At 38.8% G+C, this 14,563-nt stretch overlaps 1 protein-coding gene across 2 annotated transcripts; it reads left to right on the top strand.

The window, feature by feature from the left end:
* Positions 1 to 2,733: 2,733 nt before the first annotated feature.
* LOC148033958 (eukaryotic translation initiation factor 5A-2) lies at positions 2,734 to 4,457 on the top strand. Of its 2 annotated transcripts, XM_087681939.1 has the most exons (5): positions 2,738 to 3,005; positions 3,423 to 3,545; positions 3,650 to 3,706; positions 3,801 to 3,875; positions 3,966 to 4,457. In XM_087681939.1, exons 1-5 carry the CDS (start codon positions 2,883 to 2,885, stop codon positions 4,065 to 4,067), a joined length of 480 nt encoding a protein of 159 aa, XP_087538065.1. In that variant the 5' UTR covers positions 2,738 to 2,882; the 3' UTR covers positions 4,068 to 4,457. The 2 variants fall into 2 exon arrangements, with proteins under 2 accessions (XP_087538066.1, XP_087538065.1); XM_087681940.1 differs by lacking the exon at positions 3,423 to 3,545 and having other exon boundaries at positions 2,734 to 3,005.
* Positions 4,458 to 14,563: the final 10,106 nt, after the last annotated feature.

Raw genomic sequence — 14,563 nt, 5'->3', positions numbered from 1 at the left:
GGTTAGGCATAGGTGCCTTTAACCCCAACAACTACTAACAAACTTAGTTATCTCTACTAAGTAGTTGGCTATCTACCTACTACTAGTTAATTAGCTAAAGATGTACTTAGTTAGCAAATAACCTAGCAATTAACGTAGTTAGTTAATGACTAAACTAGTTAACTAGTTAATATAGCCACTAACTAACTAATTAACTAAGCTTCCACCTACCTAACCTGGCTACAAACTAGCTTGGCTCCTAGACAATTAACCTACCTACACCCTAAATGTAACTAGTGACTAATTGACCTATCTATTATTTATCAAGTGTCTACCAACTTGGCTCCTAGCTACTTAGTGGAATGAGACTCTAATCTAGGTACTACCTACCTTGGCTCCTAAGTAAGCTACCTAGCAACACCTAGCCTAGCTATAACAAGCTAATTTGGATGTTCCTTCTTAATTAGATCTTAAAGCTTAACCATTCAGGTACGTGAGCCTCTCATTCAAAAGAAAAACATGATGTATCTTAGAAACAAATCACGTTCTCACCACCTAGTAGCGTATAATGTAGGTGCCTAACATGACATCCTTTAAAAGGAGATAATGTTCTCACTATGAAGCATGGTATCATGTATTTCCAATGTGGCATCTCATAGTATTTTGGGCTTTGCTTGAGTTCTTGCACTAACATTCTTTACCTTGTTAGTGGGCAATTAGTTCAACAATAATCTTTCCCTTGCATGCATTTTAGAATATGCTTCACCAATTTGTATGATATTTAGACAATTGTTGATCATTTAACACATTCAATCTTTGTTAGACATATTTAGACAACATTTAATCATTTAACACATTCAATATATGTTAGCAATTTTTATTTAAAGGATTCACATAAATAATAGACATGATCCATGAGCTCCCATATTTAAAACTTAAGTTAGTTGATAGGCATTATCTAGTGAATCCAAGCATGTAAAAGAGATGGATTGGAGAGATAAAGGAAAAAAAATTGAAGCATATGAAAGGCCTCATCATGGGCTTAAAAGACAAAATTAAAAGTTAAATATGTTTATTTAATTCCCACCCTTAAAGTTAACATAGTTTTACTCAAAAGAAAATACTAAATGCCTACAACATTTCTACGATAAAAAGTTTTGTGGGGTGGTCATACATTGAACATGATGGCTAAGGTTGCACCATAAAGTCAACAATGCCACAATGTCCTATGGGAAAAGATAAGGTCTTTTGTTTGCATCCCACTTTGTACCCACATTCTTAGTCAAATCATCAAGCCAAGGGGCAACCATTATCTTCATGGGACAATTCACCCTTTGAGGCATGCTCATTTTGCACACCACATTGAAGTTGTTCTTCAAGTCTATCATAAATTAGTGTTTTTGTTGGCATCACTTTGTGCATCGAGTGAGTTTTAGCACAAGCCAAGAAAAATCCCTATATTTGTTCTTGCCAATGAGATGTCCTTCTTAGACTAAGGTTGAGAATGTAGGGGATTGTTTATGTGATGAAACACTAGCTAGACATCTTGACACAATGAGGGTTGTTGTGATGAAAAGTTATTGAAACCAACATGACAATAAGAGTAGATAGTGTATGGCTTAAAACATCATGTGTACAACACCTATGTGTATTTTCCCTAGAAGATATACATAACACCAATTTAGCAAAAGTTACACTAATTTAGATAGTTGCACCAATTTAGCAAAAATTACACTAATTTAGATAGTACAACATACGTGATGCATTATTGCAAGCTAATAATGTGTAGGAGATTCTCCCTCTTTTTTCCCCTCATGTGCGATTATAAAAAAGGTTCTCTCTTTTCTAGGGCCATACAACCTAAAAGCTTGAAAGTTCTTATCACAAGGATCAAAGCAAAGCATCTTGATTTACGAAAGGGCGCATAGATTTTTCAAAGGATCAAGCTAGGTCCATTGTGGATTGCTTTTGAAATTTGTTGGTCATCACTAGGTGATTTACATGTGGGTGTGCTCACTCCCATGGATGAAGAGGTTAACACGTAGCCCTCGACTAATAGGCCTCATGCCTCATGTGCACTGTCCCTTTGGAGGGGAAGAGAAACGAAAAAGCTTTCGAAAGATATCTAGAACATCATGTCGATGCAACTCGGGAAAACCTTCTTTTTTTTGTTGGAAAATGTAATAGATTAAAATCACCATTGCCATAAGATATTAATGTATCTACTTTATGATGTAGTAGAAAAGAAAATGAAAAAAAAACCTACCATGGAATATATTAGCATTAGCAATAATAATAATGATGGGTATAAAAAGAATGGAAGAACATACATAAGCATGGAAGAATAATAGAGATTCCAATTCCAATTTCCATGTGAAAACTCCGACAACCCATAGGCATTGGTAAGAATAAGAAAGGAACGAAGAATAAGCATAAGAATATAATGATGTAATGACGCCAGTAATAATAATCTCAAAATAAAGATAATATAAATAATAACGGGTGTGAAACCCCCTAATATCCGTTCAGTCCAAAGGAGGAATCTACGCGCTGAAAGTTAACCCTAAGTGCTTGGGCAAGCGAGAGCCGTCGGATCGATAAGGGATCGGACGGCGCAGGATAATGGGGGGAGGGCGAGTCTCTGTAGCCATGATGATGGGGATGGCCATGGCCATGGCCACGAGAGAGAGAGAGAGAGAGAGAGAGAGAGAGAGAGAGAGAGAAGAAGATCTCTCCTTCGTACGCCTTCCTCTTCTTCTCCTTCCCCTTCTTCCTTCCTTCCTTTCTTTCCCCCTCTATTCTGCGCGGCCCTGCCAGATTAGCTTGGCCTTTGCCCTCCGTGCCTCCGGGGTCCTCCTCCCCTCCCCCCTCGTCCTCCGGCCTCTCCCCTCACGTGTGCCGCCATGTCTGATTCCGAGCACACCTTCGAGCACAAGGCCGACGCTGGTGCCTCCAAAACCTTCCCCCAGCAGGCCGGTACCATCCGCAAGAACGGCTACATCGTCATCAAGAACCGTCCTTGCAAGGTTAGCTCTTTTCTGCCTTTCGGTTCGTTTCTTCGCGCGTCATTCCTATTATCAGTAACCCTTGGTCGGATTAGGGTTTTTGGTCTGTAATTTTGCTTGCCCTTTGAAACAGTGCTTTATTGTCCTGCTTGGTTAGGGCCCCGTGCTTTTTCTGGTGTGATTCACTGTTTATCTGAACAACCAAGGATGGCATGGATCTTCGGACTGTTGCTTTTAGTGATCCGCGCCATGTTGTCTGTTCGTCTGGAACGCCCTTATCTTGTATTCTAGGTTTCAGCCATTAGTTATGTTGGTCTTGCTGTTACCTGATCCTGAACTGCTACTTTATACGTGTTACTTCTTGGATCAATGTTCAATTCGCTGTACCATTCACTACTTACAAGTTTCGATTTGCTGTGCCGTTAACCACCTGATTAGGTGGTGGAGGTCTCTACCTCAAAGACAGGGAAGCATGGTCACGCAAAGTGCCATTTTGTGGGGATAGACATTTTCACGGGGAAGAAGTTGGAAGATATTGTGCCTTCCTCTCACAACTGTGATGTATGTTGTGAAATTGCAAGCAAAGTTTACATCAATTAGGGTCTCGCAGAACTTAATGATCCGCGTATTTGGTAGCCTTCTTATGTCATCGCATTATTGGGCAGGTCCCTGAAGTGACTCGAGTTGATTATCAGCTTATTGACATCTCTGAGGATGGATTTGTAAGTGTGCTTCTTTTCATGCCTGTTCTGACTTGGCCTGTTTATGGCGTTAAGGCTTGCTTATTCTCTTTAAAATTCTGGTTTGTAATGGCAGGTGAGCCTCCTTATGGACAATGGTGGAACTAAGGATGACCTCAGACTCCCAACTGATGAGCAGCTTCTTACTCAGGCAAGCTTATGTCTGTAAAAGTAGTTGGAGTTGCAGTTATGCAGAAAGGAGAATCTGTCTTGATAGGTTTTCCATTTTCTTGTTTGACAGATTAAGGATGGATTTGCTGATGGAAAAGACCTTGTTGTGACTGTCATGTCTGCCATGGGCGAGGAGCAGATCTGTGCTCTGAAAGATATCGGGCCAAAATGAGACTGATATGACAATATTCCCAGAACTGTCTTGTAGTGGCCCCTTGTTTTGGAATGCTTTCGAGTATTCAGTGTGTTTTTAGTGTAGCTTGAAATTCTTGCTCTACAAGCTTTGTTTTAGGTGGCTGCTGAAAACAAGGAATGGTCTATGATGCTGTTGAAGGGATGATGCTGAACTGTGGCTCATTCTATTTGGCTTATTTGGTTTGTTTGTCCAGAGTCACTGTAATTGTGGCACATATGTTTTACCCTTGGAAACATCTGGTGAAAGATGTGATGGGGCAGCTAGGTATTTGCGGGATGTTGTTGAGTTAAGCTATGCACTTCTGATAAATAACCTATGCGAAGCATTTTTAATGTTACAAATTTATGATCGGTTGGATATTGAGCACATGCTACCTGTTTCTTCTGGTCAATGTCTTCTCTGTTGTTTGGTGAGCCTCTACGGAGTTTTGGATTTGAGTAGTGCATGCTTTTATAATGTGCCTGTTTCAGATTGTGTGTCATTGTAAGGTATGTGAATGCTTTTCTGAATTACATACATTTGTGGGAAATCGCTGGTTTTATGAGCTGGCTATCAGTCAAATTCATGCTGGTTGTTCATGTAGCTTTGTCTGCTATTGTCTTTATGATCCTGAAATGAGCAATTTTACGTCTTCATGATCCTGAAATTAGAAATTTCTGAGGTCTGCCTCTTGTTAAGGTAATTTGGAACCTTAAGTATACTACTTCTGATTGGTTTCTTCTGCAGTGATTCAATTTATGGTGTTATGTTACTCATTTTTGTTGATTTATCTGTATGAGTGCAGTATGTTTGAGTGTATGGATAAGGTGGAAAGGATTTGACCACCACCACCTTGCAAGTCATCAACTGTCTTGTTGCGCTGTTTCCATCTACAGGGTTGTTTTAGGTGGTACACTAATTCACATCTACTAATTCACAGGTAGTGCAGTTGGCTCACTACAAGAGTTAAGCTGACCAATTTATGACCTGTGGCTTGACTGGTTTCTTGACCACTAGTATCGAAGCTGTGCTCGTTAGACTGTAGTTTGTACTGGGACCTGTGGCATCAGTAGTTCTGCTGACTTTTGTGTGCTGCTGATAGAAGGGGTATTAAAATTTTAACTCATTGCTATTAGAGCTAAGGTGTGTCCATATTGCAAATGCTATATGATGGTTGGTTGCCCCTCTTCTAAAACTGTAGGTCTTGATATCCTCGAATTCCTAAGGCTAGACTCAGATCCATCTTGACAGATGAGTTACCACATAAAGAGGTTTTCCAGGCGGAGAGGACAAACAAGTTTGGGATGCATCAAGTCTGGTGGAAACCCACCCATAAAAATACCATAAAAACAGCAACACGTGGGCATTTTTGTGAGAATCTTTGGTGTAATAATGTATCTGTAGTACCCTCGGACTATTGCAAATTCAGGCTCAGCCTACACGAGTTTTCCATCTTGTTTGAGCTTTTATCCTTGAATAGTTCATTTCTATGTCATGGGATCGGAATTAATCAATGGATTTGATGGGGGGTTCCTTAGTTTAATCTATAGATACAAACTTTAGGCTTGGCAACGCATTGGAGTGGTGGTGGTGCTAACGAGTGACAATCAAATGTCTCCATACACCAGTCCTAAAACTACACGTCTCCATGCACCAGTTGAATCTTAAAGCCTTGATGTGACGAGTGGTGGTGCTAACGAGTGACAATCAAATGTCTCCATACACCAGTCCTAAAACTACACGTCTCCATGCATTGGTTGAATCTCAAAGCCTTGATGTGACGAGTGAAGGGCATTGAGGTGACTGCCCCAATAATCTGTTTAGAATTTACTTTGGTTGAGAGTGAAGAGTATTGAGGTGACTGCTCCAGTATTCTGTTTAGAATTTACTTTGGTTGAGAGTAAGAAATTTTCCATGTGGTACATTGATGTAGATTCCCTTTTGACCAAGGTTTTTGAAAGTGAAATGTATTATTAAATGTGAACTCCAGCTTCTTGAAAGTTTGTGATGTGTATTCGCTAGGTCCCTTGTCATATTATCTAGGATTGTTTGCTTTGCTGTTCCAATAGTTCACGACCCAAATTATGTCCCATTCCCACTGATTTGTTAGATCTTGAACTTTGTCTTTGGCCAACTTATGATAGTGTGGGTTCACCTTTTAGATATGTTTGCAGACAGATATCTTTGTTCTAATTAGAGTGATCCATGGTCTGGGACATTGTCTTATCAAAGATGAATAATTCAAGTTGCCTTCATAGTAGGGCATACGCAATATTACAGTAGCATTTTGGAGACTCCAAATAGACCAAGAGGAAACATAGATACCTATGTAGATAGATATATCTTTGTACTATTTAGAATGATTCACTTTAAGGGTTTGGAATCTTTGTTTCATGAAAGTTATAAGATGTGCCTTAAAATGCGCCACATTACATTATCTAAGGGAAAGGCAACTTACACGTGCATGTGTAATCATGAGAGGTCTAAGATGTCCTCATTGCAAGTAATGTGCCAATAACAATTGCACATTTGAGATGCCAAAGATACCAAGTGGAGTACACCGGTCAATTTGAGCATCAGCGTAAATTGTGACATTCAACTGCATTGATCCCTATTGATCTGATAATTGTTTGATGTCCCATGAACATTTACCTCAAAGAATGCAATGTTTGTAATCAACCAGCACAATCTGGAAAGTTAAGTTGCACTTCGGAAGGGTGACTGTCACATGCATTCAGTAAAAGGTGAGTTACATGTGCATGCCCATAAAATGCAATACAATTCTAGCTTCCTTAATCGGATTTACGTAATTGCTTGCATTGCTTAAGATTATGATTACATTACTGAAAAATACGTTAAGACATTTGAAATACCGAGTAGATCAAAACAAACATACACCGCTAGAAAGCAATCTAATCAAATCCAAATTGAGAAAGCAGCAAGTTGAAGCCCAAGTAGTGGTGAAAACCAAGAGATGTCCTTGTAAAAAAATCACGTGTCTCCAAGTTGTTTGATTGGAAATGTCATATTTTTTGTAAAGCAAAGTATTGACTGAAAAGCGAAAAATGTATTTATGATTTCCTCGGAACTAGCAAACTCTTTAATAATTGGATACATTAAACTGCGTACTTTGCTTTGTTGTTCCAATATGTCACGACGTGCTACATTTCCTTGCCATCAATTTATGAAGTCTTGAACTGCGTTGTTTTGCAACTTGACACCCAGGTTGATGGGATAGCATCAACAGGTATTAACCATCAATCAGAGCTAACTGGATCTCTTGGAGTGTTAGGTGACACAAGGATGTGTGTGTTGTAGTCTTCTTTATTAACCTCGCAGGAAATAGAACTTGATGAGAATGGTGTTGAAGGACTCTCATTGTGTGGCTTTTCTGTGTTTGCAAATACTTGTAATAGAGTGAAATGAGGATTCCCTCATTGTTATTAGAGATGACTTCCACCCAAGGTTTGAGTGGAAGGCTAGAGATGGTGTTTTTAGTTGTCCTTTCCGTGTATGCTCCAAATGTTTTTGTAGAGTGTGTGGAGCTGTGGTCCTGTTTGACAGGTAGGTTGCCTGGTTGTCCAACACTGCTTGGTGGTGATTGGAACATGATTACTTGCACGATGGGGGTTTCATGTTGGCCATTGAGAGAGGCTTGGAGAGTCCTGGAGTTGAACACAAGATCTTACGGACATTGTGCTTGTACTTTGGACTAACAACAATGTTAATTTTACTTGGCATAATAGACGTATGGGCAGTACTTGGAGAGCTAGCAAGCTTGATAAAATATATTCCAATATGGATGCCTATTGTCTCTGTTATGGAGCTAAGGTAAGGATGCTTACTAGAGAAATGGCCTCTGACCATCTTGCTTTTTGTCTTTCAAAATGGTGACATCTGGAAGAACCTGCAATGCCATTCTCTAAATTTGACACAACCTTCCTGCAGGACAAACAGTTTATGGGGTTGGTCAAAAGGAAGTGGGCCCTGTCTAAAGGCCTAATGATATTTCCTTAATTCGGATGGCAAAAATTGCGTACTTGACATCACCCAATTGGCTAAGCAGCATGGTAAGAATAATGCGTACTTGACATCACCCAATTGGCTAAGCAGCATGGTAAGAATAATGCAACATGCAAAAGAAAGCAATACAATGTTGCTGCCAAAGCCAGGGAGTCTCTTCTTGTAGCTTTGAAGCATGGGTCGAATGATTAGTTGTTGGAACAAGTCCTGCACTATGCGGAGCAATACTTGATTAAGCATGGACAGAACCGCATCAAACATGCCAAACCTTAGCTTAGAGAACGTGGGAGCTTTTAGATGATGGGTCCACATCTCTGTTTTTTAATGCACTTAAAAGTCAATATAAGAAAGAGCTTATCATTGGGTTTGAATCTCAATCTCGGAATTTGGTTCCTGATGATGAAGGCATTGCTAAGGTTTTCAAAGAGCACTTGGGTTGTTATAGTTGGAAGTGAATCCCCAAAGCCGGCTGGCTATGAAGGCATGTCCTGTCGCTATGAAGGCATGGCATGTCGCTTCTTTAAGGACGGAAAACACCTGTCCTCTGTGAAGAAGCTCTTTTACCTGAAACACCATTCATTGTTGAGGAAACCAAGTACTTTACTCTTGATTCCATGAAGCATGGAAAGGCTCCAGGGGTTGATGGTCTGAACTCTTTCAAAGTAAATGGGGCATCTGCTGTGTAGACCTGGTTAACATGCATGCCAAATTGGGTTTTAGGGAGACTGGGCATCTCCTGGAGGAGTCCAGTAGAGGCTTAATTAAAATTGGTGCCCAAGACATTGGAAAGGAAGAAGCAAGCCCACTCACTATGCTTCCCTTCACTTATTAAGTGCTAGCACTACGAATCAAGAATTTGTTGTCTAAAGTTGTTAATCTGCCCCAATTTGGTTTTGGTTTTGGGAGGAAAATACAAAATGCAAATTGATAAGCAGATTGCTGATGGGTGCTAATCAAGGGTTTGCCCATGCCAGCAGGTGGAAGCTAGTTTATTCGATGCTTTTGTTCTGAAGAGTTTGCTAGCTTGCCTTGCCTCTAAAATTAGCGCCTCCAAAACTAAGACGGTTCCTCTGTCCCTTGGAGACTTTGCAACAATGGCTTCTTGCATATGGATTCGGATTGATTGAAGTGGGTGTGGCGTTTAGATATCTGGGTTATCTTGCAAGGGTCGACATATCTGATAAACAACAATTTCTATGCCTTCAACCTAAGATTGAAAGTTAAGGTCTCAAAGGAGTCTAAATCGCAGCTCCTGCTCAGTGGCAAACCAGTTTACTGTTTTCAAGGGTTTCATGCAAAAGCTCTTGGGACTAGATCGATAAGCTCTTTGGAAGCTTCATATGGTCTAAGGAGGAAAGGAAGCCAATTGCTCAAATCCCTTGGCCTGCTCTCATAACTGATAGGAAGGATGGTGGTTATAGTCTGGAGTCGCTGCAATTGTAGTCTATGAGACTCAGCCTGAGAGAAATAAAACAGGATTCAGGAGGACATGACTGAGCTTTATGGTAGATATATGTTGATTGCAGTCAACATATATCTGTATTATAAATCTTTAAATGCTGTAACTACTAGCCTTTTTTAATGGCAATTTTGGCTTTTCACAGTAAAATATACTCATCTTGACACCAGCTTATTGATAGTTTGAAAATAAGATTAAAAGTAAATATTGACATTGTCACTTTGAGGTTTTACTATTGGAGCTTTTTTGTCATGGACCATTCACAAGTGCTTGTGCATATACAAGCCTTTCTACTATTTAAAATCATCAAGTTTCTTAAGGCTCTTGTGCATCATATCATTGTGAGAAAGACCTCCAACATGCATTCCACACTTTATTTGCATTAGTTCTCAAGAAAGCTCAAGTCTTATAACCAACTATTTAAAATACCGAAGTGATCAAAGCTAAGCGACACTCTATTCAAGCTATAAACTGTACAAGCATTGAGATGAAGCCAAAATAGTAGTAGAAGCAATACACCCATGCACATACCACCACCCTTAGTTGCAAAAACATATGACTAACCACCTAAGTAAATTTGGAGGGGAGAGGCAGGGGGCAATTTATTTGACATTCAACCACTTTTGCTTAATAGCTATTGGATGTCCCATATAATTTTGCAATCAACATGTCTACCAAAAAAAAAAGGCCACGTTTTTACAAATTATGTGCCATATTTGGTAAAGTAACATTGCACATGCACACATGCTTGTGCAATGCGTGTGCACGTACACACCCATCCCTTCCTCCTAGAAGCATGTTACACATTTGTATCTAATGTCTTTTATTCTTGTATGAAAATCACTTTATTTTGCGTGAAAGTTAATAGTGTTTAATATTAATGGTCTTTCTAGTAGCCTTGGTGCTTTTTTGCTTCTTTGTTGATGCACCTATATTGTGTTAATACACGCTACTTGCCCATGCATATTGACACACATGCACCTTTTGTCCAAACTCAAAGGTCTGAGAGTTGTCCCTAATATCTAGGAGCTTAGCTTCATTTGTATTGTGATTAAGGTTTGAAGGTTTATGTAGTAGTCACAAGAAGACTTCCAGGGTGGTTGAAGTAGGTCCAACATGAGGTTGGAGGAGTGAATGTAGCATTGTCCCATTAAGGTGTGAAAAGCCCATTAAAGCATTAATCGCAATCATGAATAGGCTTGCCAAGAAGCTAAAATTGACATGAGGCTTGTGCAGTGACAACATGCAAATTGCTTGTTTTGGGCTTGTGTAGAGGTATAAATAAGCCTAACATGCTTGCCTTCTAAGGGGCCAAAATAGGGCTTGATTTTGATAGCGGCACATTTTTTTGGTAGGGTATGATAGTGCGCATGAGTAAAAAAGGGGGCACTATGATCAATTCTGACATCAACCGGCCAGAATTGCTCAGTCCCATGCTTTCTTAGGCATTATTACTTGAATCTTGCTGTAATTGAAATACCTAACGTGCTCTATGATTTCTCAACGGGTCCTACCTTATGCTTCTTAGGCTATAACAATCATATTAGTACCATTTGCCAAGCACTATGATGGGCCCCATTTCAAGGGAGCCATTAACGGTGAACACAATATTGGCAAAGATATCTCATTAGCAACTTCTTAGGCTATAACAATCATATTAGTACCATTTGCCAAGCACTATGATGGGCACCATTTCAAGGGAGCCATTAACGATGAACACAATATTGGCAAAGATATCTCATTAGCAACTTCTATCAAGCATTGGCCTTTCTTAGATGCTTGGCCCTTACTGATATGAAAGCCAGTTCTATGTGACTTAGTTAGATCATAGTTTATTGCACTATCGGTCCAAAAAGATACCTCCCACTAATTGCCATGGAATCAAGCAAAAGGTAAGCTTGTCTAAGGAGGCAAATGAGCAAAAATTAGGTAGTGCTTTTTGATGTCTGTAACATATGATTATTCAATTAATTCTTAGTAATGAATGACCTATTCAATTTTACATGTAAGAGGCACAACCCTTGCTTTGCTTGTAAACATTTGTGTTTGAAAATGGCACGTAACAAGGATTTACTCTTGAATCACATATAATGTTTCACTACATCTTGATAAAGCTAGAGCTAAAAGAAAGAAATGTGGCTACTTCTACTTGGAGAGGAAACCATTACTTTGATTGAAAAAGAATTTTGTGCTTGACACATGATGTTACATCGTCACTTTCCAAATCATCCTAAATGGTTTGCTTCAAATGAGTTTATTTCAACACAGCAAATATGCCTTCCCCTATGGTATTTACCTTTCTACAAAGTCAACAAACCTAATGATGGCAAGCATGATGCTAAGTTTATTTATGGGGTCTTTGCTTATCTCCTCCCATTTCTCAAATGTATTGTGACATTGCTAGCCATTAAAAAAAAAGAAAATATAACACAATTCTATGCCTCAATCATGCATTATGATATAATATGCATAACATCAATACTATTGAAGCATATCTTGTATTTTCCTCCTTTAGAGAGGTGGTACTTACTGGATAGATACCATTGAAGCCTCTCTTGTGTTTTTCTACTTTAGAGAGGTGGTTCTGACTTCCAACAATGGCCATACTTGGCATGATAAAGGGTGATGGGGTAAAACTTATAAAAAGGTGCTTCAATCCTTAAAAACTGGATCATAGTGAAATAAATGTTGTATCTCAATGTGGATCTAATAATCGCACTTAAGGAAGTAGATGTCCACAAGCACACTATCAATCCAAACACTATGGGACTCGATTTGTCTTTTACTCTTGCAATGGTCTAACAACACTTGTACTAGTTCATGGAATCTAAAAATAAAAATGGTGGTTCTTGAGAAGTATACCTGAAAAATTCAAAAAATCATTGCTCAATTGAGGGTGTAGGTCCTTACAATTTAGAAGCATAGTAATATTCTCCTTCTATGATCCGTATTATGTATTGCAATATGCTACTTGATAGGCTTACGCCTAAGAAATGCTTTAATGTTTTTAATGAGGTTGTCTTTAAATTGATATTTCTACCCTCCCTTAGAGCTATGGCATATGTTCCTTATGGCACTTTTATAGTATCTCATATGTCTTCTAGTTTCCACAAATATGAAAAATAACTTTTTAGTGTATGATAACATTCCTAGCATATGAGGGCTATACACATCTCTCTCAAAGGCCACACAAAGACTGTACACCAATTTTTTTTCTCAATGTGCACATCTATATAGGCTTTTCTAAGCCTATCATAACAATATTTGACTCAACATGGCCCACATGGCCTTAATGATAGATGATAGCAATATGTTTACCTCTTCACCATGCTTCCAATCCTATGATATCGTGCCCACAATTGCAATAATACTACCTTAATAGATGTCTATACTTAGCAATATTAACCCTCCTTGTCATTCTCCATTGGCCATGACCCTATGGCACTCACACATCAACACATTATCTTAGCAACAATATCACAAAATGGCACATTGATCCCTTGCATATTTGATACATGACATTTCAATTGGGTGATATTTCTACCTCTATCATAGTTCCACCATGGTACCACAATAGTGCAATAGTAAATTAGTATTAATATCCAAATTAGGTTCTCCAATCATACCCCAATAATGGTAGGGTGCTATATCATCCTCATAGCCTAATAAATCGTTGCAGTAACAACCCTAATATGTCTCAAGAGGATAGACGGGCTCATTGAGCCTTTTAAGGAGGCTTAATGCCAATCTATTAGTAGTAACAACCCTAATAGTCTCATGAAGGATAGACCGCCGAATGCCAATCTATTAGTCTTGTCTTTTAAAGCCTCCAAGCCAACACTAATGCTAATTATAGGGGTAGTGAGAACCTATTGTGAGATGGAAAATCAATTTCTCTTTTCCTTAAAAGACTAGCAATAAGAGTTAAACACATACTTTAGTTTATTTAAGTAAATTTTGTAAAAAGGAAAAATTGTACCATTGAAAATCATAATAGGAAGCAAAATAGCCTTGAGAATAGTAGTCCTACAAGTGAGACCCGATTTCAAATGATTTTTCCTTTTGATATTGTCCTAAAATTTGTCCATAAGCTAACCAAATATCTATGCTATGGTGACTCCCAAATCAACATTTGCACAAAGGTACCTGAATATTTTTCCCTTTTCCATGCATTTGAGTCCCATCAGCTCAACAACTTCAGCATTATAGTAGCACATTCATCATATGATTTCATTATCTCTTGAATAGAGTGAGATCGAGGAGAGAAACATATTGGAATTATAATCTCTGCAACCATTTGGAATGAGAATACCTAGTCATTAGAAAGCAATAGTCCCTTGATCAAGCTTGACCAAACCTTAAACTCAAAGTGCTCAACTTAGGGTTTAGTGACAATAGCAAATAATAGTGGAGCCAATCAACATCCCTAACGAATAGATCTCTTAAGTTGGAAAGAGTGGGTTCAATAGGTATTGATGTTGATCACAATAGAAGCATTGCTAAAAAGAGCATGACCATTTTGCAAAAACTCCTCCAAATCCTCACCAATGCAAGACTTGCAAAATAAATTCCTAGCTGATTCTATTGTAGGCTTTATTGAGATCCATATTGATTAGATAATAGCTACCTCCGACCCACCCCCAAAGCATGGCCTCCCATATCGATTAGATAGTAGGATTTATCTAGATCCATATTGATATGATGGTAGCCACCTCCCTCCCCCAAAGCGTGGCCTATGCCTAACAAAACGTTAAGGATGGCAACATGAAGTATTCTAAATGGACAAAACCATATGGATGGCTATTGAGTAGATTTGGAAGGATGAACTTAATTCTCAGAGACATAACCTTAGCCATAAGCTTGTAAGGCACATTAATCTTGTTTGAGGAGGCAGCATGGATAGCAACTTGCAATGCTTTTTACACCTACAATGTAAGATCATTAAATTAATTCTTATATGTGAATGAGGCTACTTGATTTTGTAGGTAATAGTTGCCGCACCCCTCCTCTT

Source organism: Lygodium microphyllum, chromosome 7 (assembly GCF_053477565.2).
Source record: "Lygodium microphyllum isolate KBCC chromosome 7, Lygodium_microphyllum_v1.1.10, whole genome shotgun sequence".
NCBI lineage: Eukaryota > Viridiplantae > Streptophyta > Polypodiopsida > Schizaeales > Lygodiaceae > Lygodium > Lygodium microphyllum.
The sequence above is the reverse complement of the archived record's forward strand: the minus strand, read 5'-3'. Positions and strand labels throughout refer to the sequence as shown.